At 48.6% G+C, this 24278-nt stretch overlaps 1 protein-coding gene across 4 annotated transcripts in view; it reads left to right on the plus strand.

The window, feature by feature from the left end:
* Positions 1–24278, plus strand: part of DLG3 (discs large MAGUK scaffold protein 3) — a 180045-nt gene that overhangs the window by 26533 nt on the left and 129234 nt on the right. For all 4 annotated transcript variants that reach the window (XM_032797359.2, XM_032797365.2, XM_032797373.2 and 1 more), the window contains exon 4: positions 2859–3017. In XM_032797359.2, the coding sequence (XP_032653250.1) occupies positions 2859–3017 (159 nt within the window). The remainder of the gene's footprint in view (positions 1–2858; positions 3018–24278) is intronic.

Consider the following 24278-nt stretch of genomic DNA (forward strand, 5'->3'; position numbering starts at 1 on the left):
GGGCTGACCTGAAAAATCTGAAAAAAAAAAAAAATTTTGGTTTGGTTCAAACCAAAACTGATTTTTGTTGGGCTTTTTTTCACCAAAACAAACCTCTGCCTCTGCCACAAAAATATTTTGGGTAAAAAATTTTCAGGTGTGTTTCACCTGTTTTTTTAAATTAAATAAAGTTTAAAATGAAACACTATTTTGAAACAAAAAGTTGACAAATTTCATTCTGAAATCATGAAATGATTTTCAGGTTTTTTTAATCTGAAACTATTTTCTGAATTCTACCTGAAGTCATGACTAATTTTAGTGCCCTGAAAAATGCATTTTTCAGCAAATTTGCCATTCACTGAAATTTTTTTGCCCAGGTCTAGTTGTGACCCTGTGATTGAGAAATGCTGCTCCAGAGAATCTTTAGATCTTAGCAGCCTTACACGTGGTCAGCAGCTGGCCGGTGTGGGGTACCAGCACCTGGGAATGAGCCAATGCACCTCTCTCTGAGGAGCTCTGATAATCAGTAAAGGCATGTGGAAACAAATGGGAAACCAGAACCAGGGGGGAATAGTAGAATGGGAGGAATGTTTACAATAGCATCTTAGCTGGCAGCCAGCGCTTGCTCAAGTGATAAGACCTGTTACACCCCAGGGCCCCACTGAGTTGGACTTCCTCAGATAGGCAGGATTTTAAACATTCTTGGTTGAGTGTTCAAAGGGAAGGAACAGCTGCATGTACTTTCTTTAATCAGTTGTTTGTTGTACAAGTAGCAGGGCTGGGGAATGGGATAGCAGAGATCTCTGGGCCTCCCCAGCCCTGAATTCTCTCCCATCCTGCTCTGCTTCCCTTTTTCCAAAAGCTTAAAATCTCTCCTGCAACTCATGTTTTTGTTTCCTCAAACATGTGTTTGCTTTACATTTGAAGGATTCCTAGTGTTAAAGAGTTAAGTGCTGGCAAACAGAACCAAACAATGGCTCCTGCCCAGCCTAGCAGAGTGTAGGGGGATTTCCTGTAGCCCCTCCCTCTTCCCCCTGAGGAGTACCCCTTCCTGTGGAGCCTGTGACCACTGTTCTGCACTGAAGACTCTGGCAGACAGTAAAGAGTTAATCCTTGCTGCGGTCTGACTCTCACCAGGGTGGAATATGACCTCCCAAGGGACCCGGAGTCTATGGCTGCATGAGAGAGTTCATCTGTCCTTGAGACGTTAATTTTTAACCTGTTCAAAACATGGTCACCAGGGGGCAGAAAAGGCACCTTCCTCTTCAGCAGAGCTTGGAGGCCAGAGGGTGTGTTTTCCTGGGCAGCGAGATGCTGTGATGCCAGCAGGCTGTGCCAGGCTGGTCAGCCTGCCCTGTTATATGGCTCCAAGCTGGGACAACGTGTCGGAAGCTGGTTCCCAGTGTAATTCTCTTTGGGAAGGAGGAAGGCTGGCCTTTTGGCTACAATTACTGCGTATGCTTACAGCACCGGTCACAGTGGGGCCATAGAATCCAAGCCGCAGAGAGCAGTAATCCCTCCCCCACGAGCTGTGCTCTGCTCTGCTAGTCAGCGCCCCTGGGGCGCGCACCAGCCTCTTGCTTGTCCCCCCAGCCTGGCTAGGTTTGTGGGAGGGTGGCACAGCCACTCAGAGCTGCTTTTCCTCACTCATAGCAGGCACATTCACTTCACTCGTGCCTGCAGGCTCCTGCATCACTCTCTCCTCCACCCAGGGCGCATGGGTCTCTCATGCTGCTGGAGACAAGCTGAGTTTCTAGTCCTCCTTTTCACAACTGCAACAGCCTGTACCCGTGTGACCTGTGCTTTCTGGCCCCACTCCATGCCTTCCTGTTCCCCATCTCTCTGGCTTGCAGAGGCAGGTATGCTGAGCACATGGCTTGCACAGCAAACACAGGAATGGCCGTAGCCACCTGAGCTTATTAAGGGAGACCTGGGGTTTTGGCTCGCTGGTGAGGTGTATGGAAGAGATACTGAGTGAGTCTTTACCAATCCTAGTGTGTCACTGAACTCAGTGGAGAATAGTCCCTTTTGTGCAGGTTTGAGGGGCCTATGGCACAATCTCTGACACTAACTTGGATGGGCAATTTCTCCCTTTCTGTGCCAGTGAGACTCTACCTAACACCAGTTCCTCAAGTTCAGGATAGCAGTAACCTAGGTATTTGTGTATTGGCAGTGGACAGAGCCCCGGGATGTCTCTGGGGCGCAGAACCCCGGGGATCCCTGTGTAGCATCTCTCACTGAGAACTCTTAGTACAGGCTGCTGGCGCTGGACTGTCAGTGTCAGGGGGCGACGGTTCTTTAGGAATGCAGTGGCATCAGAAGGAAGTGCCTGAAACTGAACAGTGCCAAAGCCACAAGCTTCTACTCTGGTGAGCGGCATAGAATTGCGTTCTCTCAGCCGGAGGGGTACGCTAGGTTGCGGTGCACTACTCAGCCATCCAGCAGGGGGCAATAGCGCACTGACATGATCCAGCCACCCCTGCCCTGGGAACAGAAGGGAGCCTAGAAAGGATTCTCCTACATGCCTAGAGGGGCCAGTGATATTCTCGCCAGCTGCATGGGCACGACCACAGGGACGGGGATGGGGGCTTGTCCCCGTCTAGGAACCTCACCCTCGGTATGGCTGTGGGATTAATGCACCCCACCCTAGTTCTTCTCCACCAACTACTTCTTGGCTGTGGTAACACCACTGACGAGCAAGGCTGGCTTCCATTGGCACGGCTCCCTCAGCTGAAAGAGATGAGTTTTATCCATCTCGGCTTGTCTGATGCCCCCCCACTGGGGGATCCGGGCTCCTCCTCAGCCACCTCTCGGTCCCTCCTGTGTTTTCTTTTGCTTCCATTGGCTCTGTACCCACCCATCTCGGTGTTCAATTGCAGGACACTCCTCTGGATACTGAGCAGAGACCAGCTCAAGGGGCCCAGGGAAGCAGCATGTTGGGGCAGCAGCCACAGCGGGTGAGAGTGACTGTGAGCAGCCTGGAGTCGCCAGCCAGTGTTTGCAATCTGGTGATTTGTGCCCACAGCACCCTACCCAAGGTGAGTCTGGCCTCTGATGCTCAGGGCTTCACAGGGACTTTTCACTGGTGTAACTGTGGGTGCGAGGCCTTTGACCAGGCTGGTAGAGTTGAAGCAGCAAAACAAAAAGTGTAGACAAGCTCTAAGAAAAGGGGGAGCCTAGACTGCATGGTAAAGCCCCTTTCCACTGGTTTGGGACTGCACCAGACACAGCAGAGCCACAATGCAGGAGTGTGTAGAAATCTAGTTCCAATTCTCTGCTTCCCAGGGCTGCAGCCAGATCCCATTCCAAACAGACATAAAAACCCAGTTCTGGTTCTTCTCTTCCTGGTATGCGGTGCTGGATAATTTGTCTGTTCTTATGTGCTGCTTGCCTTCCCCTCCTGGCTGCGATGCTTGTCACTGGACCAGCACATCTGTTTCTTGTATGCAGTCTTGTGGGCACAAGGGGTACAATGACATAATGGTGAAGGGCATGAAAGGGTGCTGGCTCCCCATGTCTTCTTTCCTGTTGAATTGCTGTTTACAGACTCTCACCACGAAATGATGCTGACTCCAGATTTTTACTGAGAAAACTAACACTGCTGTTTCTCTCATGCAATTCAGCCGAGCCTGAGTCTATCCCAGGGTCCCTGCGGACTCCAGCTCTCGCAGGCAACTTCCTGGGAGTTTGCCCAAGAGCTTGGAGTGCGAGTTCAGTGCTGCTGTAGCTGTACGATCTCCATCGCAAATCGTGTGTAAGGGCTGGGAAGGCACTTCCATTCCTGATCCCTTTTCAAACGAATTATCCTCCGGGCTGAGAGCAATTCTTTGGCAAAGTTCGGTACCTTTCCATACGGGTGTTTTGGAAACATCTGGAAATGGGGAGGAGCAGGTATGAGAAATGCAGCAGATGCTTTTCTTGTGCCTGGGTAACACCAAAAACCAGCAGAGAATCCTGTGGCACCTTATAGACTAACAGACGTTTTGGAGCATGAGCTTTCGTGGGTGAATACCCACTTCGTCAGATGCATGTGGTCCAACAAAGTGGGTATTCACCCACGAAAGCTCATGCTCCAAAACATCTGTTAGTCTATAAGGTGCCACAGGATTCTTAGTCTGGATCTGTAAAAGTAGCAAACATGGCTGCCCCTCTGATACTTGACACCAAAAACCATGGTGTCAGTCCTCTGGGACATAGAGAAATATGAGGTAGAAATAAAGAAGCTGAAAATCCTTCCCCACACCTTTGCAGTATTCCTGTTTTCCACTGAACTTTAAAAACAGTGAAGTCCAGAGTTTGGGTCACCACATGTTTGACTCTTGCACACTCTGAGGTTTCACACTGCACACTGAGTAAATGGTTTGGTTTGGTTTCCTCAGTCGCTACTCTAATAAAACATGATGGCTGAGAATGTAATCTAGTTTTAGGCATTAATAAGAGAAAACATGTGATGCCTTTTTCCATAGGTTAAAATGAGTGAGGTGAGTAGAGCCAGTCAAAAAAATATGGAGAAACAAAACGCAGCCTAGCAACCCAAGCAGCCACTCTGCACATGTGCATTAGCTATTGGCTGCTGTTTCACTCTGTGTTACACTACTGTAGCTGTACTGGTTTCAAACCAGGATTATAGTTAAACCTGTGTGTAGACAAGCCTCTAGATTCATGTATCTGCCTTCACAAGTTTATTGCAGTATTGTAGTCATGTTGATCGCAGGACATTAGAGAGACAAGGTGGATGAGGTAATATCTTTTACTGGACCAACTTCTGTTGGTGAGTGAGATCTGAAGAAGAACTCTATAGAAGCTCAAAAGCTTGTCTCTTTCACCAAAACAAATTGGTCCAATGAAAAAGATTACCTCACCCACTTTGTCTCTCTTCAAAAGTTCACAGCCGGTAAACTGAGGATGTGTCTTTCCAAGTCCATTTCTGTGGGCAGCTTGTTAGCTCATAATCTACACAATGTGATCTCCTGGCATTTGGTTACCTCCTGAGTGGTTGCTTTATAAACATCTAGGCAAGTAGGTAGATCGCCTATCTTTGTGTGCACAGTTGTGTCCCTGAGAAGACTGAGAGAGTCAATATGTAGATCTGAGGAAGGAACAGAGGGTAATGAGTCCTTTACAGATGGGAACAGAAATCCAGTTCAGGTTCTGCTCCTTCCAGAGATTTTACTCTCAGTTGACTCTATATGGACACAGAATCTGCATTAGTTTTCTCTTCTTATAGTCTTCACTGTAAGCAGAGCCAATAAAAGCAAAGGAAAACATGCAGTCTTCACTAGGAAAATTGACTCCCACTTTCAATGGATAATCATGAATCTCCTGGTCTCTCTAATTTAAGTTAGTCGAGTCCAAAGAGGATGGTAGAGGTCTTCAGAGGGACCCATCCAAGCTAGGAGAATGGGTAACCCTATGGCAGATGGAGTTTGTTGTCGATAAATACAAAGTAATGTACATTGGAGGGAAATTTTAAAACTGTTCTTACACCCTACAGGCAGCTGAGTTAATTGTATCCACTAAGGAAAGGGACCTGGGCATCACTGTAGACAGCTCAGTGAAGATCTCTGCTCAGTGTGGAGTGGTGGTCAAAGAAAGCAAACAAGACGTCAAGATGCCAAGGGAATAATATGGAAAATATGATAATGCCTTTATAGCCATCGATAGTACGGCCTCACCTAGAACGCAGTGGGCAGTACTGGTCACCCCCTCTCAAAGGATTTTGCCAAATTAAAGGAGAGTTCAGAGCAGGAAGACAAGAATGACAAGGAGCCTAGAAAAGCTCCTGTGTGAGGAGAGATTGAAAAGACTGGGGTTGTTTACTTAGAAGGGAGGCAGCTAAGAGGGGACATGAGAAAAGTATCTGAAGTGGCTGGTCCTGAGAAGATACACTGGGAGCTTCTGATCTCCCTGTCTCATTACAAAATAACAAGGGAACATTCAGTGACATTTTAAGGTGGCAAATTCAAAACAAATCAAAGGGAATACTTTTTCACACAACATATAATTAAACTGTGGAACTCATTATCACAGGATGTCACTGAGGCCAAGAATTTAACAAGATTCAGAAGGGATTGGACATTTATATGGATCTCCAGAACATCCAGAATTGTTGTAGTTAATACTAACGCATTTGGAAGAGCTGTTAAACCTCATGGTTCCAGGTATAAACCAGGGATTAGGATATGTAATGTGGGAGTCAGATCATCTTGTATCTGTTATTGTGGGTTTCTTGCATCTGTGTCTGAAGCGTCTGGTGCTGGTCACTGTCAGACAAGATACTGGGCTAGATGGATTCTGGGTGAGACCCAAAATGACTATGATTATGTTCTCTCCACTAGGGTTGAAAATTGTTTGGGTGCCAGCATAGGCAGCACTAAACTGTCTCCAATATCTATTACAAACCAGTAGCTAGAGCCCTGGGGAGTGAGAGGGAATAAGGGAAACTGTATCTGTCACTTCTTGTCAACAGCTGGTGTGTCCTAGGAGTCTTCCATGTATGACTAGTGTATAATCTGTCAGCAAACCATGCTGTCTGGGATTCTCACATGGACCGTGCTTGCAAGTGTCAGTCTGGTTTATACTTTATTGTGGGGGAGCCCAAACCAGGCCTTTCATAGGTACTTCAGCAGGAGAGGTAATGTACATGCCCTTGGGTGGTGGAGGTAGCCGTGGGTTAGCACTGGAGCAGAATGCTGGCCGGGGGCACCGGGATAGGGGGAGGAGGAAGGGAACTGGTGCTAAGCGGGAAGTCCTGCAGCACAGGAATATGGCCTTTCTATTTGTAAAGAACCACGAGTCCCTCTTGAGCCTAAGCAATAACAGAATTTCTCCTGCTGGAAATGTCGGAGAGTCTCTGTTCTGGCTCAGTCAGTGTTTGTGGCTGAAGTTGCAGCGTGAGGCGCGGAGGAGGTCCTGGCAGTGCTGTAGAGTTGTTTTCCACTCCCCATGCAGCCTGGATTTTCTGATCCCCTCTTTTTGAATCCCCCATTTTACATCCTGTCAGCCACTGTCTTATTCTGGTTCCTTTGGTCCCCTTCCCAACATTTCTGTGTCACTTCCCCTTCTGAGTCTGTCTGCTATGAACGATCCAGTGTAATCCCTGCAGATGGCTCATTAATAGCACACCTCAGGCAGCAGATGAGGATGCTGATGAAAGAGCCTGCACAGAGTAGAGCAGTAGCTCTCCCTGGATCTTCTCCTGGCAATTGACTGATTCACTCTTGTTTTCCATCAGTTTAAAATATCAATTAGACAAAGAAATCTTTGGGGGGCAAAGTCCTGCCAGCCTGCTGACTGATGAGGAATCCGTTAGAAATTCATAACGTGCAAGGTCAGAAGGGACCAGTAGTCTGATCTCATGCATTGCACAAGCTGGAGAATTTCACCAGGTGATTTCTACATCAAACTCATAATTTCTGGCTGAGCTAGAGCAGATCTTTCAAACGAGACAGTACATCCTAATTTAAATACTTCAATACACCCCTCCCTCAGGAAGTTGTTCCAATGGTTAATTACCTCACTGTTAAAAATGTGCTCCAGCCATTGGATCTTGTTCCACCTTTGTTGGGGCGATTAAAGAGCCCTCAGAAATCTTCTCCCCATGTCTATATCTGTAGACTGTGACCAAGCCCGTTCTTAGCTCTTTCTTTGTTAAACGAAATGGATTGTGCTTCTTTAGTCTCTCACTCCAAGGCAGGTTTTCCAGCCCTGAATTCTTTCGTGTCATTTTTTTTGATCTTTCCAGTTTTTCAACATCATTTTGACCTGTAGACAGCAGATCTGGGCACAGTATGCACTAATGGCCCCACTAATGCCATCTGCAGTGGTAATGCCACCTCCCTGCTGGTGCTCAGTATTTCCTCCTTATACATCCGAGGCTCACAGTAGCTCTCTTAGCCACCTCATTGCAATGGGGGCTCAGGTTCAGTTCATTATCCACTATGCCCCAGGTCCTTATCAGAGTCACTGCTTTCCAGGCCAACCAGCGGTCCCTTCTCAGTAGAAAAGAACTGTGTGATGGGCACTGGATTGGGACTGGTATGTAATATAGGAATCTGCTTTACGTTTACATTTTAATTTTCAATTGCCAGTCCTGGAGTCTGAAGCACTGAAGTTATTCCCCCACGACATTTGCCACAGGCAGTACAGGCTTTCCACGTGCCCAGCCCCTCACCACTATTCCTCAGTCCTACTTGAGGGGAGAAGGAATTCACTCTGCCTGGGGCTCTGCTGAGGCTACCAATACAGGGGCAAGCTCTGATGTGGAACATGTTGTTCCACCTGGAACAAGAGACCAACCAGCTCACTGCATGCAGGAGCCCCTTGCTGGATAGTAAAAAAACAAACCAACCCTTTGGTGACTGCAGACTGTAGCTGAATGTGAAGCAGGGACCTAGAGGTGAAAATCGCCATCTGCTTTGGGCTCGTTCTGGATGATTCTTGCATTCCCAGTGCCTGAGCCATGCAGCCGCCTCCTCTACTGCAGAGGTGGAAGGGACAGGGAGCAAGAGAAACTGCTCCTGTTAGTAAGAGTGAAGAGGAGTGATGACTCACTCCAGCTGGATCCCAGTCTGTGGAGGGACTGGGCAGCAGGAGGACGAGGAATTGAAATTCACCCTGCGGGAGAGAGCTGGTTGTGAGACTTGCTGGAGCTGGAGATGCTGAGAGCTGCCTCATCAGCAACTGGGAACCCTGCTGGGATCCCAGACCTCAGGATCTCCTGCTGCCTTTCACAGAAACCCACAGTGTGGGGAAGAGGAAGTCTGAGAGCTAGATGGTTGGCTCGCTCCGTCCTAAAACGAGGGGGCCGCTGAAAGAGCCGCTGTGGCTTCTGAAGGGGGAGTTGCTGGGGCCTAGCAGGGTTTAAATCTGCATCCATGCTGAGGGGAGCAGCATGCCCCATGAGAGCAGAGGGCAGTGTCATGAAGAGGATGCCGCGGTCCTAGGAGTGATGTGGGTCCAGGAGCAGAGACACCACCAGAAGAGGGTGCAGAGCTAATTCCCAAGACAGCCAGCAGGAGGCGCCGCAGCGGTGAGTCGTGCCCCATCACACTTAGCCTCCTCGGTTTACAGGTGGGACAAACATTCGTATCCTGGTATAAGCGCATCCACACGGGGGCTGTATTGCTGCAAGCATATTGGCTCCCCAGGCTTCATTCCTACTTATGACCATTTTTGCTCTGATCTGGGCCTGCACTGACATGTCATCCCTTCCTAAAAGCTGCTCTTTTCCCCCTTCCTGTCCAGGGAGCAGAGTGCAGGCAGCTGTGGAGATAAAATTAAAGAGGAACAATAACGCTGATGAGCAGATGCTCGGCACCACCAGGCAAACAGTGCTCTCCCCTTGCAGTACATCTCTGTTTCCCACGTGACTCTGAACCGACTCAGACCTCGTCTCTGTGCACCTGGTGCTGTGGTCCATCCCCTCCCACAGTCCTCTGTTCTGAGCACACCATCAGGGAAGGTGTTGGCTCCAGCCCTTCCAGCCAGTTTGATTTCCTAGATCTGTGCTGCTATCGCTCTAGGACCGTCGTAACAAGAGGACACAGAGAGACTGTTTCAGAGAGCGCATTTCCTGAGTGCTCTGAAATTGCAGGGTTTTGTCAGCCTGCCCAGTTTGGGTTGGGCGGCTGTAACATCTGCTGATTCTATATGGAGCCTATAAATAGGAAACCTCCGTGTGTGGAGATCCTGCCTTATTGGCAGTATGTGGGCGAGCAAGGGCATTGCTGAATGCACAGCACAGACCTGGGAGTTATGCTGTAGCTTGCTCTGGGCCCAGCAGGGGTAATGGCAGGAGCAGTTTCCCCTGTGCCGGCAGAGCTGAGGGCAAACTGTCCCCCTTGCAGGACTGGCCAGTATTTTATCTGGTGCAAAACAGTCGGGAAATTGCTGTAAAAGCAAACTGTGTACTAAGAAATGAGCACAGAGTGTAACTGCATATCCCCTCGGCCCGCTGGGAGCTGTGGTGTATTGCGGTGTTCAGTCCAGTGCACATGGCTGTGTGAGAGGGAGGCCCAATGGCCCTATAAATCAGGGGAAACCCCTTCTCCTAGTCGGGGATCTGCCTCCATGAGTCTCTTCCCCTCCCTTGCACTTAGGTACTGAGTGGCACTGGGGACAGATACACTAATGCTCCTCCTGAGGTCTCTTTAAATAGAAAACAGCCGCAAGGAAAGCAAAGCAAGATGTGCAGATCCGCTGGTTGTGAGAGGGGCAGTGGGGAAAAGCAGCACATGTAACTTCTTGGCTTTAGTTCATTGGTCCAGTGTCATGCATCCAGCCTCAGGCCGCCTTGTCCAGGTGTGCTGGCGGTGCCAGGCACTCAGCCCCTAGGGGACTGGAGCTCCTCACTCTGCAGCCAGCCTCTCTCGTCCCACCCTACTCAAAGTGACAGGGCTCAGTCCCAGAGCTGAAATAGGAACCTGCAGGGCATTTAAAGGGAATTTAAAGCATGAAGCTGAGTTGTGCGGCAGTGCTGGTGACTCTTTGTCTTTATTGCCTCTGATATTTGAGCGATTTTCCCCACGCTCTGATTTCTCCGCACTCAAACAGTTAAAGGTCCCACACGAAGCTTGCTCCTGGGGCAGGAGTGGGTGCAGACCACATAGCTGTAGGCTGTTGTTGCCACATACTCCCAAGATCAAACAGCTGGGTGTGTTTGGGGAGCTCCGGTCTGGCCTGCAAACAGTTAGGTGTTCTGACCTGTCGTGCTCTACAGAGAGGGCTGTTGTATAACCAACATCCATCATGCAGCTCTGAATATGTAACTCATGCGAGGTGATGGGAGGGAGGGAATAGAAATCCCTGTTGTTCTGGTCCCCCAGAACAAAACGGAGAAGGAATTAGCAGTTGAACATGAAGCAGCTGCTTGCTAACCAAACAAGGGCCCAGGGTTCCTGCTTCTGAGATTTTAATACCTATGAATAAAGGTCTGCTGCTACAGAAATGGCCCTGATACACATGAAAGTCCAGTCAGGCTGCTGGCAAAGAATACAAACCGCACAATGCATAACTGCATGGCTGTGTTGCATGTGCTCTGCTGTTCATGCATTTCCCCGCTGAGTGAGATGCGTAGCCTTGTCAAAGGATGGCTCCTGCCCTTGGCCATGTTGAAGCTGTCATTACAGAATGAACTTCCGGCTGCCTTATTTGGAGGCGGTCAGCTGACCAGTGCGAGCACCAGCCTAGTGACATCAAAGACCCTAGGAACTGCTAATAATAAAGAGGGGAGCAGAGAGGCCCCTGGAGCATCAGAGGGAGAGTAAGTGCTCCCTGTTCCCTCGTGTTTATTTTTAGAAATGCCGAGCAGCTATTGCCCATCGCTGAGTAGGAAGAGAAGGAAAACTGACCCACTGCCCAGGGGCCCGGAGAGCAGCTCTTGCTGGGATTGATCAGTTTCAGCCGCTGGAATGTAGAAGCTCTTCAGCAGTTTGTAGTTTTTAGTAGAGAGCACAAGCGCAGAAGCCGGAACAGTTGGGGTTCAGATAAATATTTTGTCTTTAGTGCAAGCTCTGGTCTAAGTGAATTATTCAAACTGCTTCATATAACAATTGAAACAAGACTTGGTGTCTAATCTGCCTATGTCCAGAGGATGCTGCTGTTAGAGGGGATTTCAGCACTGAATGTGTCAGTGTGAACTCACATCCCTGGACATTTTGGGGTTGACTGGCTCCAGTTTTACTAGAGGCTCTAGCTATTCCTACCCCAGGAATGAGCAAGAAGGCAAGGGAGATGTGTAAACGGCTTCAATAGAGAGTAGAAAAAGTCCAGTAGATTAATCTAATCACCTACTGCTGCGCATCACCACAGTATCTGAACAGCATCCATGTAAAATCAGTAGCAATAGTGAAGTCCCTAGTGGACTTCTTGGATTCTCTGGCACTTCTCCATTTCCAAGTATAAAAACTCGCCTGACGAAGGGTTATTTATTCGTTGCTTGGTTGGTTCATTTGTTTGTTAGTTTCAGATCTAATTTTGTTGGTTTGGGGGTTTATTTTATTTTGTGGTAGGGAAGACAGGTAGAAAAGGTGTGTCAGGGTTAGGAGCAGGAGGGGATGTGAGGGGCAAGTCAGTGTTAGGGGAGGGGCAGGAGGAGGTATTAGGGTTAAGGGGGTAAGTGTTAAGGGCGAGGGGGTGTGCCAGCAGTGCCCATCTGACCCCTGTGGTGGTGGAAAGGTCAGTGGTAGGTTTCTCAGTGGTCCCTGAGGACGGCCAGACTCTGGATTCATCCCATCTCCTCTGCAGGGTCTCTCTGAAGCCACATTTCCTGGGCCCAGAACGCTGCATCCAGCCCCCCGGTGCTCCGTGCTGAGGTCTGCGCTCTCCCAGAGCAGCACAGCTGTCAGGTGGCTCATCTGTCCACATTCGCTCCTTAATGTAGCTGGGATTTAATCCAGTAACTGCTCTGAAGATGAGGACCAAGGCCTTGAACTGGCATCACTGGTAGACTCGGGGCCAGGGCAGGGACTGGCTGACAGGCTGGCTGTTTTCACAGTGGTCTAAGCTCTGGAGGAGACAGGCAGCCCCATTTTGTACCAGCTGCACCTGTGCCTTGTTTGCACATTCAGCTACAGCAGCGCATCCTGCACTGCTGTGCCCCTCCCACTCATGTTCCCATGCAGCATCATGGCGTGGTCCTGCGCCACCTTTGCCTGGTACAGCTGGGCAGGAAACCAGAGATCAGTGCCCCGTTATCTGGGGTGCTGCCCCCTCATCCACTGTAACCCCTACCTCCTTTTCTGCAGAACTTCTGCCTAAACACTCAGTCCCTAGTCTGTAGCAGTACATGGGATTCTTCTGTCCTAAGTGCAGGACTCTGCACTTGTCCTTGTTGAACCTCATTAGGTTTCTTTTGGCTCAGTCTTCTAATTTGTCTAGGTCCCTCTGTATCCTATCCCTGCCCTCCAGTGTATGTATCACTCCTCCTAGTTTAGTGTCATCTGCAAACTTGCTGATGGTGCAGTCCACACCCTCCTCCAGATCATTAATGAAGATATTGAACAAAACCAGCCCCAGGACTGACCCTTGGGGCACTCTGCTTGAAACCGGCTGCTAACTAGACATGTAGCCATTGATCACTAACTGTTGAGCCCAACAATCGAGCCAGCTTTTTATCCACCTTATAGTCCATTCATCCAGCCCATACTTCTGGGGGAGAGGGATAGCTCAGTGGTTTGAGCATTGGCCTGCTAAACCCAGGGTTGTGAGTTCAATCCTTGAGGGGGCCATTTAGGGATCTAAGGCAAAAATTGATCCTGCTAGTGAAGACAGGGGGGTGGACTCAATGACTTTTCACGGTCCTTTCCAGTTCTACAAGATTGGTATATCTCCAATTATTATTAACTTGCCTGCAAGAATACTGTGGGAGACCATATCAAAAGCTTTGCTAAAGTCAAGGAATAACACGTCCACTGCTTTCCTCTCATCCACAGAGCCAGTTATCTCTTCATAGAAGGCAATTAGTGAATCTATGCTGACTGTTCCTGATCATTTTCCTCTCCTCTAAGTGCTTCAGAATTGATTTCTTGAGGACCTGCTCCATGATTTTTCCAGGGACTGAGGTGAGGCTGACTGGCCTGTAGTTCCCTGGATTCTCCTTCTTCCCTTTTTTAAAGATGGGCACTACAGTAGCCTTTTTCCAGTCACCCGGGACCTCCTCCGATCGCAATGAGTTTTCAAAGATAATGGCCAATATTTATTTTTGGCACTGAGAATTTGTGCAGCTGTCTCTTGTCCTTCTGTAATGTGTAAGAGATGTATTGTGTTCCCTTCTGGTAGCTGTTCTACACGGAGGATAACAGCCTGCTATTTTTACCAGCTAATTAAGTTATTCTTCAGGTAGTAGAAGCCTATGTGGTTTGGTGCTCAAGGTCTTGTTTTTAATCCTTGCTGATAATTTATAGGGAGGGTGGTTACACTTGCAAAGGTTTAAAGGTTTGCTGTTGCTGGAACTGGGAATCCTCTGCTTCTTCCTGGGGAATGGGCGATGCACAAAGAATAAGAAAATGTGATTTACACTGTAAAAGTTGTCTCTATTTTCCAGAGACCTTTGGGTACTGAAGCTAAACACAAGCAATCCATAGCTTAGCGTGGGTTAGGCTGTCTGGGGACCCTTAAACTTATTTCAGTGATGGCCACATGTATGAATCACATCAGAACTCTAGTGTAATAGAAAAACACAGAATTTATGTCCAAACAACCCATCTGTCCTTGTCTTTGAGGACAGGGGAACTGAAATGGTTGCTAAGCGCAGTGTACCTTTAAGAGAGACAAATGAACTGGCTTCTGCAGCTTCAGCGTGCCACCTGATTGGCTGAGAAACTAGCAGGCAGGCTGAAGGAGGGGGCAGCCATTCAGAAATTTCCTGCATTACTGCCTTGTTTAAAGGGGACAGAAAAGAGGAGGGTGGCTGAAGGAACATCCTGACTTTCCACCCTAGTCTGTGAAACATGAGACTCCTGACCCTCCCTTCCACTGGGTGTTTCTCGGGATCCTGGTATAGCCTGACAGCACTTTTGTGTAGTTCCAATCCAGTAAGGAGGCCTGAGTCCATTCAACAGAAGCATTTGGAATGAACTCCAGATCGTTTATTAGCTGCTGCAGGGACAAACAGTATCAGAATTTCAGAGGCTGAGAGGCCAGGAAAAGTGGCAGTAAACAAACAACAAGTAATGTATTTAAATCCGTCCAGCAGCACCCAGGGTTTCTGGTTGTCCAGTCACCGTTCCAGTCTGGCCTGTTCAGGGCAGGGGCGGCTCCAGGCCCCAGCACGCCAAGCGTGTGCTTGGGGCGGCAAGCCGCGGGGGCCGCTGTGCCGGCGCCGCTAGGGCGGCAGGCAGGCTGTCCTCGGCAGCTTGCCTGCGGAGGGTCCGCAGGCAAGCCGCAGAAGGCAGCCTGCCTGCCGTGCTTGAGGCGGCAGAATTCCTAGAGCCGCCCTTGGTTCAGAGGTATTGTTCCTGGTCTGAGCAGGGATATTTTCCGCGCTGGGATGTGATGACACAGCCCCTGCCCAGTGATTGTTAAGGCTCAGCTGATGTTTTGGTTTTAAACCCAGATTCTCTGAGTTTTTGTGTCGTTACCATTTCAAATCGCCTTGGGTGGGAGGTGGGGCCTGATTCTGCGGTGTGCTGAGTGGGAGGTGAAGGCGCTCATCACCCCACAGGATGTCCCTTGGTGTGCAACTTGGAAGCCTCCATATCCCGTTCTCCTTTTGTGCCCTACAGGGAGTCTTTACCTGTTTTCTCTTATCTGCAGATAGCTCCCCTACTCCCTCAGGGCCCTATAAGTTGCAACCTCCGTTCTGTGGAGGAGGGTCAGAGGGAATTCCTTTGTGATCCAGGCTTCTAGAGGCGCTGGCAGAAGTTGCCCCCTCCTCAGAGGCTGAGTATGCTGTGCGCCCACCTGCTTCCAGGCCCGTCAGTCCAGAAAGCAAACAGGTCTCAGGCTTGGTCGTCCTGAGCGCACACCACAAGTCCAGGCCCAGGAGCCTGCCAGTGGGAATGAAAGCAGCAATGTTAAACCCCAGGAAACCAGTTGTGGATTGCAGCTCTATACAGATCCTAATTGGAAGCTGCCCTCAGGCTGGCCTTTAGGAGCTCTTGCTTGGAAACGTCAGATTTTGCTGCAGGCAGGAAGACCTGAAAGGGGACTCTGTATTTCTTTCCCTTTGCCACAGAGCTCAGTTCCTGTGAGCCTAGGAACTGATTGGTCTGATTGGGGAATGCTTCAGAGGCAGCGTAACTCAGGCACTGGGACCAGGGGGCAAATCGCATGGAGCCTGCACAAAGCCCACTGAGATCAGTTTGAATCTTTCTCTTAATTTCAATGGGTTTGGGGTCAGGCCCCTGGCTCTTAGGTGATCTTGCTGACTCAGGCTTAGCACTGATGTGTTCCAGAGGGAGCTGCTTGCTTTGGCTGAAAGAACTGGCTGGGCAGGTAGGAGGAGATAAAATAAGGGACCTTAGAGACCATCTTCCAAGATCCCCTCCCAAATTGGGAATGATTAAGTTACTGAAGTCTGAAAATTAGCAGCTCTGTTTGTCACAATATTGTCTATATATTCAAAGCCCCCTCGTTACTTCTGTTGTCAGTTCTTGCTAAGGCTGAATGTGTGAACGTGTCTGATACCTGCATGGGAGTGGTGAGGAGTGGGTGAAAGGAAATGGAGCACTGAATGCAGCATCACCAATTCAAAAATCAAGAGTCAGGACCAAAAAATTATGAGATTTGCTTCAAAATCACGAGATCGTAAAAAATAGCTGTTTTCCTTTGTTTTCTGGCTTTTGAGCCTTGAGGCTGTGCTTGGGTCATGTTTTTTCAAGCTTTTCTCTGCAGTAGAGGCTGGAAATGTCCCCTTTTTGTAATGAAATTGAGATTCTCATGTAATTACGACCCCAGGCACTGGGCCTTTAAGAAAAACACCAAATATCATGAGACTCGTGAAAAAATCTTGAGAGTTGACAACACTGTAATGCAATGATCAAGTCGTGTTAATGTGACCCTTTGGGAATAAGGGCTTTTTTTATCCGTGTGTCTTGTATGACATGACAGTGTCCTTGGTGCTTAAAGTGCAGGTCTCTTCTGAAATGTGAATATGAAAAAATGGGCTCCTGAGTTAACAAAGCTGCTCCCATGACACATACAACCATAGCATTGTCTGGCGGGAAGGGAGCCCGAGACTAAACTTGCCCAGTTTTTAAACCTTTCCTCAGGTTTTCTTTTAACCTTTTATCATTTTTGTACCTGTTCTCTGGACACTCTTCAGTTTGTCCACATCTTTCCTAAGCTGAGGTGCCCAGAATTGGACACAGAACTCCAGCTGAGTCCCGTGCCAAGCAGAGCTGGACAGCTACCGCCTGTGTCTGACAAACACTCCTGTTAATACACACCGGAGGATATTAGCTTTTTTCGCAGCTGCATCACATTTTTGACTCATTCAGTTTGTGATCCACTGACACCTGCTGACCCTTTTTAGCAGTATTACCACTTAGCCAATTATTCCCTGTTGTGCATTTGATTTTTCAAGTGAAGTATTTTACATATGTTTACTGAATTTCATCTTGTTGAATTCAGACCGTTTCTCCAAATTGTCCAGGTTGTTTTGAATTCCAATCCTGTCCTCCAAAGTGCCTGCAACTCCTCCCAGCAAGGTGTCATCTGCAGATTGCATAAGCATACTCTCCACTCTGTTATCAAAGTCATTAATGAAGACACTGACTAGTACCAGACTGATGCAGAGCTGTTTTCTCATGCTCGCATGTCTTGGTAGCAGAGATGCTGCTGGCTTTAGTGAGAAAAATTAGTATTCCCTTCTTTTTCTTTCTGTTGGCACTACAGTACCAGTGCAGGTACAGACAGGGGGCCAAGTTCTGTTCCTGCTTGTGCATCATCAACTGAATTGCTTCCTAAGCTCTGAGAGACAAGGTGGGTGAGGTAACATCTTTCATTGGACCAAATGCTGTTGACAAAAGAGAGACATTTTTGAAGTAACAGAGTTCTTCTTACTATGTTCTCATCAGTTACTTTTGTGCAACTTCACTGGAAGCCAATAGGTTTGCACAGGTGTCATTGAAGGTAACATTTGTCCTGCAGAACCTTTATTACTGAGGAGGAGGAGGAAGGAAAAGTCCAGCCTGATTCTGAGAGCTCTGGGGGTGCTTGTGGCACTGGCAGTCAGAAATAAATGTCATTTGACTTGTAAATTGAGCATATTTGATCGGATGTCAAGGGGAGATGCTATATGATTTAATTGGCAGCCCTTGCTCAGGGTAGAAAGACACTTTAGCTACTAATAGCCGTGCAAGCCCCTGGAAATTCTGAGGAAAGGTCCACGCCACGTCTTTCTCTCGCCACATTCCAGTTAGGTATTGCTGTGACGCAGTCCCTGAGAAAGGGGGTCTCAGAATAGGCAGCGATCTCATAGTGCTGCGAGCTCACTCCAGACCTACTGGCAGAGCCTGCTCTCACGGCAAACTGTACCAAGCCATGAGGGTTTTTTTCTGACTTCTGTGCAATGTGTCAGGGTTTAGTGGCCATGTGGGATGAGAGGTCCCTTCTCTGTTGGTAGCACCCTGCCCCCAGCAGGTCTCTGGAGAGAAAACATATTACCCCTGTATCCCTTGCAGTGCCATATTCAGCATCCACAGGGGTTAAACAATTGGATTGACTTGACAGGGGTCTCTAATTACTCTGCCAGTGAACCCCTCAGGGAGCATATAGCTTGCTGACCTGCTGTGGAAAAGAGCCTAGACAGTCAGAGACTGGCTCCAGGAAGGGTCTCTGGTCCAGATAGCTGGAAGAGGGAATTTCTCTGCAGGGTAGTTGCTATGGTTTCCATCTTCTTGTTTGTTTATCTAAATTGCTTTTATTTATTTTTTTTAAAGGATTGTAGCGGGAGCCCCTGTCCTGGGACCTTAGGGAATGGGACCCTGGGGGTCTCATGATATTGTAGCAAAAAAGAACAAGAGTACTTGTGGCACCTTAGAGACTAACAAATTTATTTCAGCATGAGCTTTCATGAGCTACAGCTCACGAAAGCTCATGCTGAAATAAATTTGTTAGTCTCTAAGGTGCCACAAGTACTCTTGTTCTTTTTGCGGATACAGACTAACACGACTGCTACTCTGAAACCTAGCAAAAAATAGAGTCCCTAGCAAGTGACTGTTAAGTGAGTCTGAGGCCTCCTTTACAGAGGAAAGACTTGGACTCTCTTTGTGGAGTCTGCCGCTGAGTTCCCCGGCGAAGAGGATAATGCATCAATCCCCCTCCCCCTGTGATCACAACCGCAGCATACATTTGGTTTGCCTTATTTTTGTCACAGAAATGAACTGTGGGTGCTTAGTGTGGAGCTTCACTCATTGATTCTGGGAGTAAAGCCTGAGGAACTGGCCCAATGGCTGTGGGTAACACGTCAGGAATCATCACATAAAATGAAGGTGGTTTTCGCTTGGGGAGGAGTAATCTGTCTGGCAGTAGCACCTTGGGGTGCTGTGTGCAACCAGTTCCCTGGGGTGTCCAGTCATTATTATCCCTCTTTGTACTTAGCCCTGCATTAATTACTCCAGGGTTGTTGTGGGGAAACCCAGACTCAGCATTTAACATTTATTGTTCTTGCCTCTTCCGAGCTTGTCATGTGCACCCCTCACCCATGTCACACTAGCCTTGATCTTGTTTGTCTGCTCCTCCCACAACCTGGGCTCTTCAACATCCTTGCAGAGCAGACAGCTTGACAATCCACACACAGTAAATTGCGAATCAACCTTGCTGAGTTGGGAGCAGGGCCGGCTCCATCATTTTTGCCGCCCCAAGTGTCCAAAAAAAAAAGCCACGATTGCCGCTTTATCCTTTGGCGGCAGGTCCTTCCCTCCGAGAGAGACTGAGACCAGCTGCCAAATTGCCGCCGAAAAGCCGGACGTGCTGCCCCTTCCCATTGGCCTCCCCAGGCACCTGCTTGCTGCGCTGGTGCCTGGAGCCAGCCCTGGTTGGGAGACTGTCGTTCTAGGGAGTCAGCACGAGGAGCCCAGCATTCAGACCATTGCATTACCTCCTCTCCCATTCCCTTGCTTTCCACCTATTCTCACTGGAAACTTTACCTCCTGTGTGCCCCCATCTGTTAGGTTAATGGCTGCAGACTCCACTGTCTCTGATTCCTCACTTCTCTGTGGCTGGAGAGTATGTGGGAGATATCTGAGTTCCTAACACTCAGAATGCTGGGCTTTCAGCACCTGCTCTAGGTTGCAAGTATCAGGGGGTAGCCGTGTTAGTTTGTATCCACAAAACCAACCAGGAGTCCGGTGGCACCTTAAAGACTTAACAGATTATTTATTTATTTATCAAATGCATGTGTTAGTCTTTAAGGTGCCACTGGACTCCTCATTGTTTTTGGGCTCTGGGATGTTGCGGCTATCAGAGATACACCCAGGGTAAAACTGTCCAAAGGTTTATCCCAGAAGAGTAAGCCCAGGTTGTCCCCACTCAGTTCTAGAACACGGTACTTCCCACTGGGGGTTGCACAGGAGCACAGAAGCCCTGGGGGCTCAACTACCAAGGACTGTCAGCATCTGTGACAAGGGGAATCTGCTGCACACTGTAAAACAAGCCAAAGTCCAACCAGTCCTAGAGAAACTGTCGCTACGTTCAACAGACATTGTGGCCTGCAGCCCAGTGTCGCCGCCTAGTTTCTCGGGGCAGCTAATCAAGAAGCTTGCAAAAGCCAGTCTCTCCAGTGTCATGTGTTAGCTGTCAGTGTTCTGGATCCCTCTCAGCCAGGCATCAGGCCCGGGCACAGTACAGAAAGAAGCAACATGCGTTGCTCTGGGGGATGACTTCCTCATCCCAGAGACAAAGGGAAGCCGTCCGCATTTCCCTTGCTTAGTCTTTCTGCAGTGTTTGATGCTGTTCCCCCCACACTCCTGTCCCACCACTGAGGGTACGTCTACACAGCAGCTGGGAGCGAGCCTCCCAACCCAGCGCTAGCAGAGCTGGAGCTAGTGCAGTAAAAATAGCAGTGTGGAGATTGCAGCTTGGACTCTGGGGCCTACGGCCAGCTGCAGTGTAGACGCACCTAAGGGGCTGCAGTGTTGTTATTTTGGACAAGTATTCTACCTCCAAGTCCTTTCTTCAGGAGTCCCACCCACCCAGCCAGGCAATTCTGACCTCCATGAACACGTCATCCCAGTGCTGCTCTCATCAGTGGCTCCCTACTGAAGAATCCAGTCACCTTTTTTATTAGGATTATTCTGCTTTTTAAACAAGTTTTATTTTTCATGGTGTGAGTGAATGAGTCAAGACTGTTGCCACCAGCCTTTGATGGAGCACAGGGATATGGCTGGGTCAAAGAGCTGTGGGGATCAGGACTCCAACATTATACTCCTTGCCCTGCCATCAGATTGCTGTACAACCTTGGCTAAGTCACCTTGCTTCTTTATGCTGAAGTTTCTTTGGGTGAAAACCAGGATCACTTTGCTGAAGGTGTTGCGAAGATTGATTGATGTTTGCAGTGTGTTTTGAGATCTGGGTGTGCAAAGAGCTATTATTATGTGGTCTGTTTTCTGTAAGAGTTGGGGAGTATTTTCTACTCCGTGCAAAGTATTGCTGAGACAGATGTTTGCAGCCCTTTTATTGTGCATATCTTACCTGTGTGGGTGAGACTGGCTGCCATGAAAGCATGAGGGCAATGGAAAAGAGCAGTGCAAGTCCTGTGCAGTGGATATGAACCTTTTGAGCAATGAGACCAGCAGGAGACAAATGTGGCTAGCTGTAGAAAAGCAGGAAATAAGCAACAAATTGTGCAGAGATTACGGTGCCGGGGTGCTAGAGCAGATGTGCAAGGATTTGGAGACTCCAAGAGATGAGATGGAGTGAGTGACAAAAGCACCAGTAAGAGATTCAGAAGAGGAGGATGCAAGGTTAGGATGTATTCTGGCTGTTCAGTAATGGTGATAAGTAGCTTACAGATAAGAGAGATGTGGGAGAAAAACGGAGGTTTGGGTCATGGATGCCTCCAAGTTTTCTAGCCTTTGAGGGAAGAAAAGTTGAGTTAAGGGGAGTGGTGTCCACGCTGGAGACCTAGCATGGAGAGGATTCCACCTGAGGATGCTACATGGCTATCATGTTTGAGGAGTTCCATGGGGATGGAGTGGGCAGTGTGGAAGACTGGATGCTAGTGAAGAGAAACGCCTTTTCTAGGAGGCCATGTTCAAATCTGCTGATGAAAAACAAAGATCCTAATACTTCTCTTGATTGTTTCTAACACACTCGCTTGTTACCAAAGTTCCCTCTGTCATAATCCTCCTCCTTGACTATTGCCTCTGCCCCTCTCTCCCCCCAGTCCTTTCTAGTTAGACATGCATACGTGACATGACAGTCTGACTTCAGTGCAGGGCTGAGGAGCAGCAAAGGGGAAAACATTACCAAAATAAAAGTAGTCGTAGCAGGAGAAGGTGCCTGGAACAGCCCCAGCCAATGAGAGGAGGCAGCTGTTTTGGATTTCCCCCAAGTGTGGTTTTAATGTTCCTTCCTTTAAGATCAGTCCAGTCCCTCCATGAGGTGGACCTCCAAGTCTGATGTCACCCCACCCCCTAGAAAGAGCTCTGTAATATACACAGACTAGTAAATGAAATGGGCCTCCTCATTACCCTGCTAGCATCAAGTCAGGCCTGTTTATCTCCCGCCCCAGCATTATCACCCTGCTGCCTGGGGGGGACTTTAACTTCTGACCTTTTGGTTTTGGAGCAACAATTCATTGTCAGTATTTTACAATGTCCACGAAGAATCTCCTGGTGATATGTGAGGTGAGGTATAGCTGAGGAAAGCTTATCCAGTCCAAATGGTGGTGTAACTAGCTGGATGAGACAGGACTTCTGCTTCGTTCTGCAGTTGCTGCTGGCTGTCTCCAGCTCACAACTTGCTGCTCTGCTTGGTGCTGTAAGTGTGAGAATCCTCTCAAGCAGAAGGGAGAGCACCAGTTTCTTTAATGCCCCTGCCCGTGCCAGCCTCCACACAAGGCTCCTGCCCCTTCCATCTCATTTTACTCCTGGCCCTGGCACGTCGGCTGCTAAAGAGGTGCAGCGTCGCATAGTGATTGCCAGACTGGATCAGAGCTGAGGTCCATCTAGTTCAGTATCCTGTCTAGTGCTGTGGTCAGCACCAGATACCTCAGAAAACAATGCAAGAAAATCTGCAGCTGGCAGATGGAGGATAATCTGCCCCCCAGGAAAGTTGCATCCTAATCCGTAAGAATTAGGGATTGGTTTAAACCCTGAAGCTTGAAGTTTTATATCCATCCCAAACCTTAGTCCCCATCTTTCTTCACTAGTTATAAACTCTGAATATTCTTATTATCCATACACATGTCCAATCCCTCTTTGATTTACTGAATTCCTGGCCTCAACAACATCCTGTGGCAGTGTGTTCCACAATCTAATATGTGTTGCCTGTAAAAGGATTTCCTTTCACTCAACGCACAGTTAGCCTAACTGCTTAGATTGGCTTTTTCCATGAATCCTGGTATGGAATGAGGAACCCCACTACAGGGTTAAGAGTACATCTGTGACACCTCCTTGCAGGGCTGGCAGACACAACAGCTATTATTAAACTAGAAGAGCTGATTTATATGCTGGTTTCCAGAGAACTTTGGGCTTTCCTGGGCTTGGAATTGTATTTGGCTTTTGTTTGTGCTGACTTGGGTGGGGGCTGGGTGCTCTCGAAAAGCCTGTGGGGCAGAGGTAGCATTATGAATATTTGTAACTTGGTAGCGTGTGTCATTTTCACCTGAACACACATGAGCCCCCTAGAAACCTGTGCCACAGCCCCTTGGGGTTAAACAAGTGAGGGGCTCCACAGATGACTGGAAACTTCATTCTACTGCTCAGCCCCACGTCAGCGACATACAATGGGGGCTTCACACGTCTCAGCTGGGGCCTGGGTTGGTCCTTGGGGTCCCTGTGTGTACCACATCTTAATCAAGAGAGTGTTGGTGTCCATCTCCCCTCCTGCTGCGATCGCATAACATCCTTGTAGCGACTCCAGCAATTGCTCATGGGGGAAGTGACATTAGGAAAATATTTCTGTATTTTTAGCTCTTTGTTGCAGTTTAACAGCTGGAAACCAGGCAGAGAAGCCAGTGCTGTTCGTATTATTCATTTGTGTTGCACGGCCAGCCAGAAACCCCAGTCAGTATCAGGACCCCTGGTACTAGTTGACGTACAAACACATAGCAAGCGACAGTCCCTGCCTCATAATACCTGCAGCCGGAGTCAAGAGAAGAGACAACGATGTGAGCAGCAGGACTGTGCACACCCCTAGGAGATGCTCCATGGACCAGCACTGTCTGCAATCAAGGAGCAGCACTGATGTGTCCCAAAGAAGTGTGGAAGATGGGGATTAAACTGGGTAAAAATTGAGCCATTTTGATTTCTCAGCATCTCTTAACGCCCAATGGCACTGGTTCTGAGCTTTGTCTGATGGGTGGGAGCAGCTCCCCTGGCTCTGGGCCAGGGAAGAAAGGTATATTCATTATTCAGCCTTCCCTCACACTGAGCAGTCCGCAGGGAAGCTGCATACTAAGTGGGAATTTCTTGTGCTCTTCGTCTCTCCATCTGTGCTTGGGTTTGGTACCTGGAGATGCACTGAGTTAGTCCCAGCAGCTCTTTCATAATACAGAATCCTAGCACAGAAATGATCACAGCTAGGGTCTGTCTAGTCCAGGCCCCGGGAGCTGGGGCAGGACTATTCTCCTCAGCGGTCTCCAGGGCCTTATCCAGTCTAGTTTTAAATATCCCGAGTGGTGGTTCCTCCCT

This window comes from Chelonoidis abingdonii, chromosome 8 (assembly GCF_003597395.2).
Source record: "Chelonoidis abingdonii isolate Lonesome George chromosome 8, CheloAbing_2.0, whole genome shotgun sequence".
Taxonomy (NCBI): domain Eukaryota; kingdom Metazoa; phylum Chordata; order Testudines; family Testudinidae; genus Chelonoidis; species Chelonoidis abingdonii.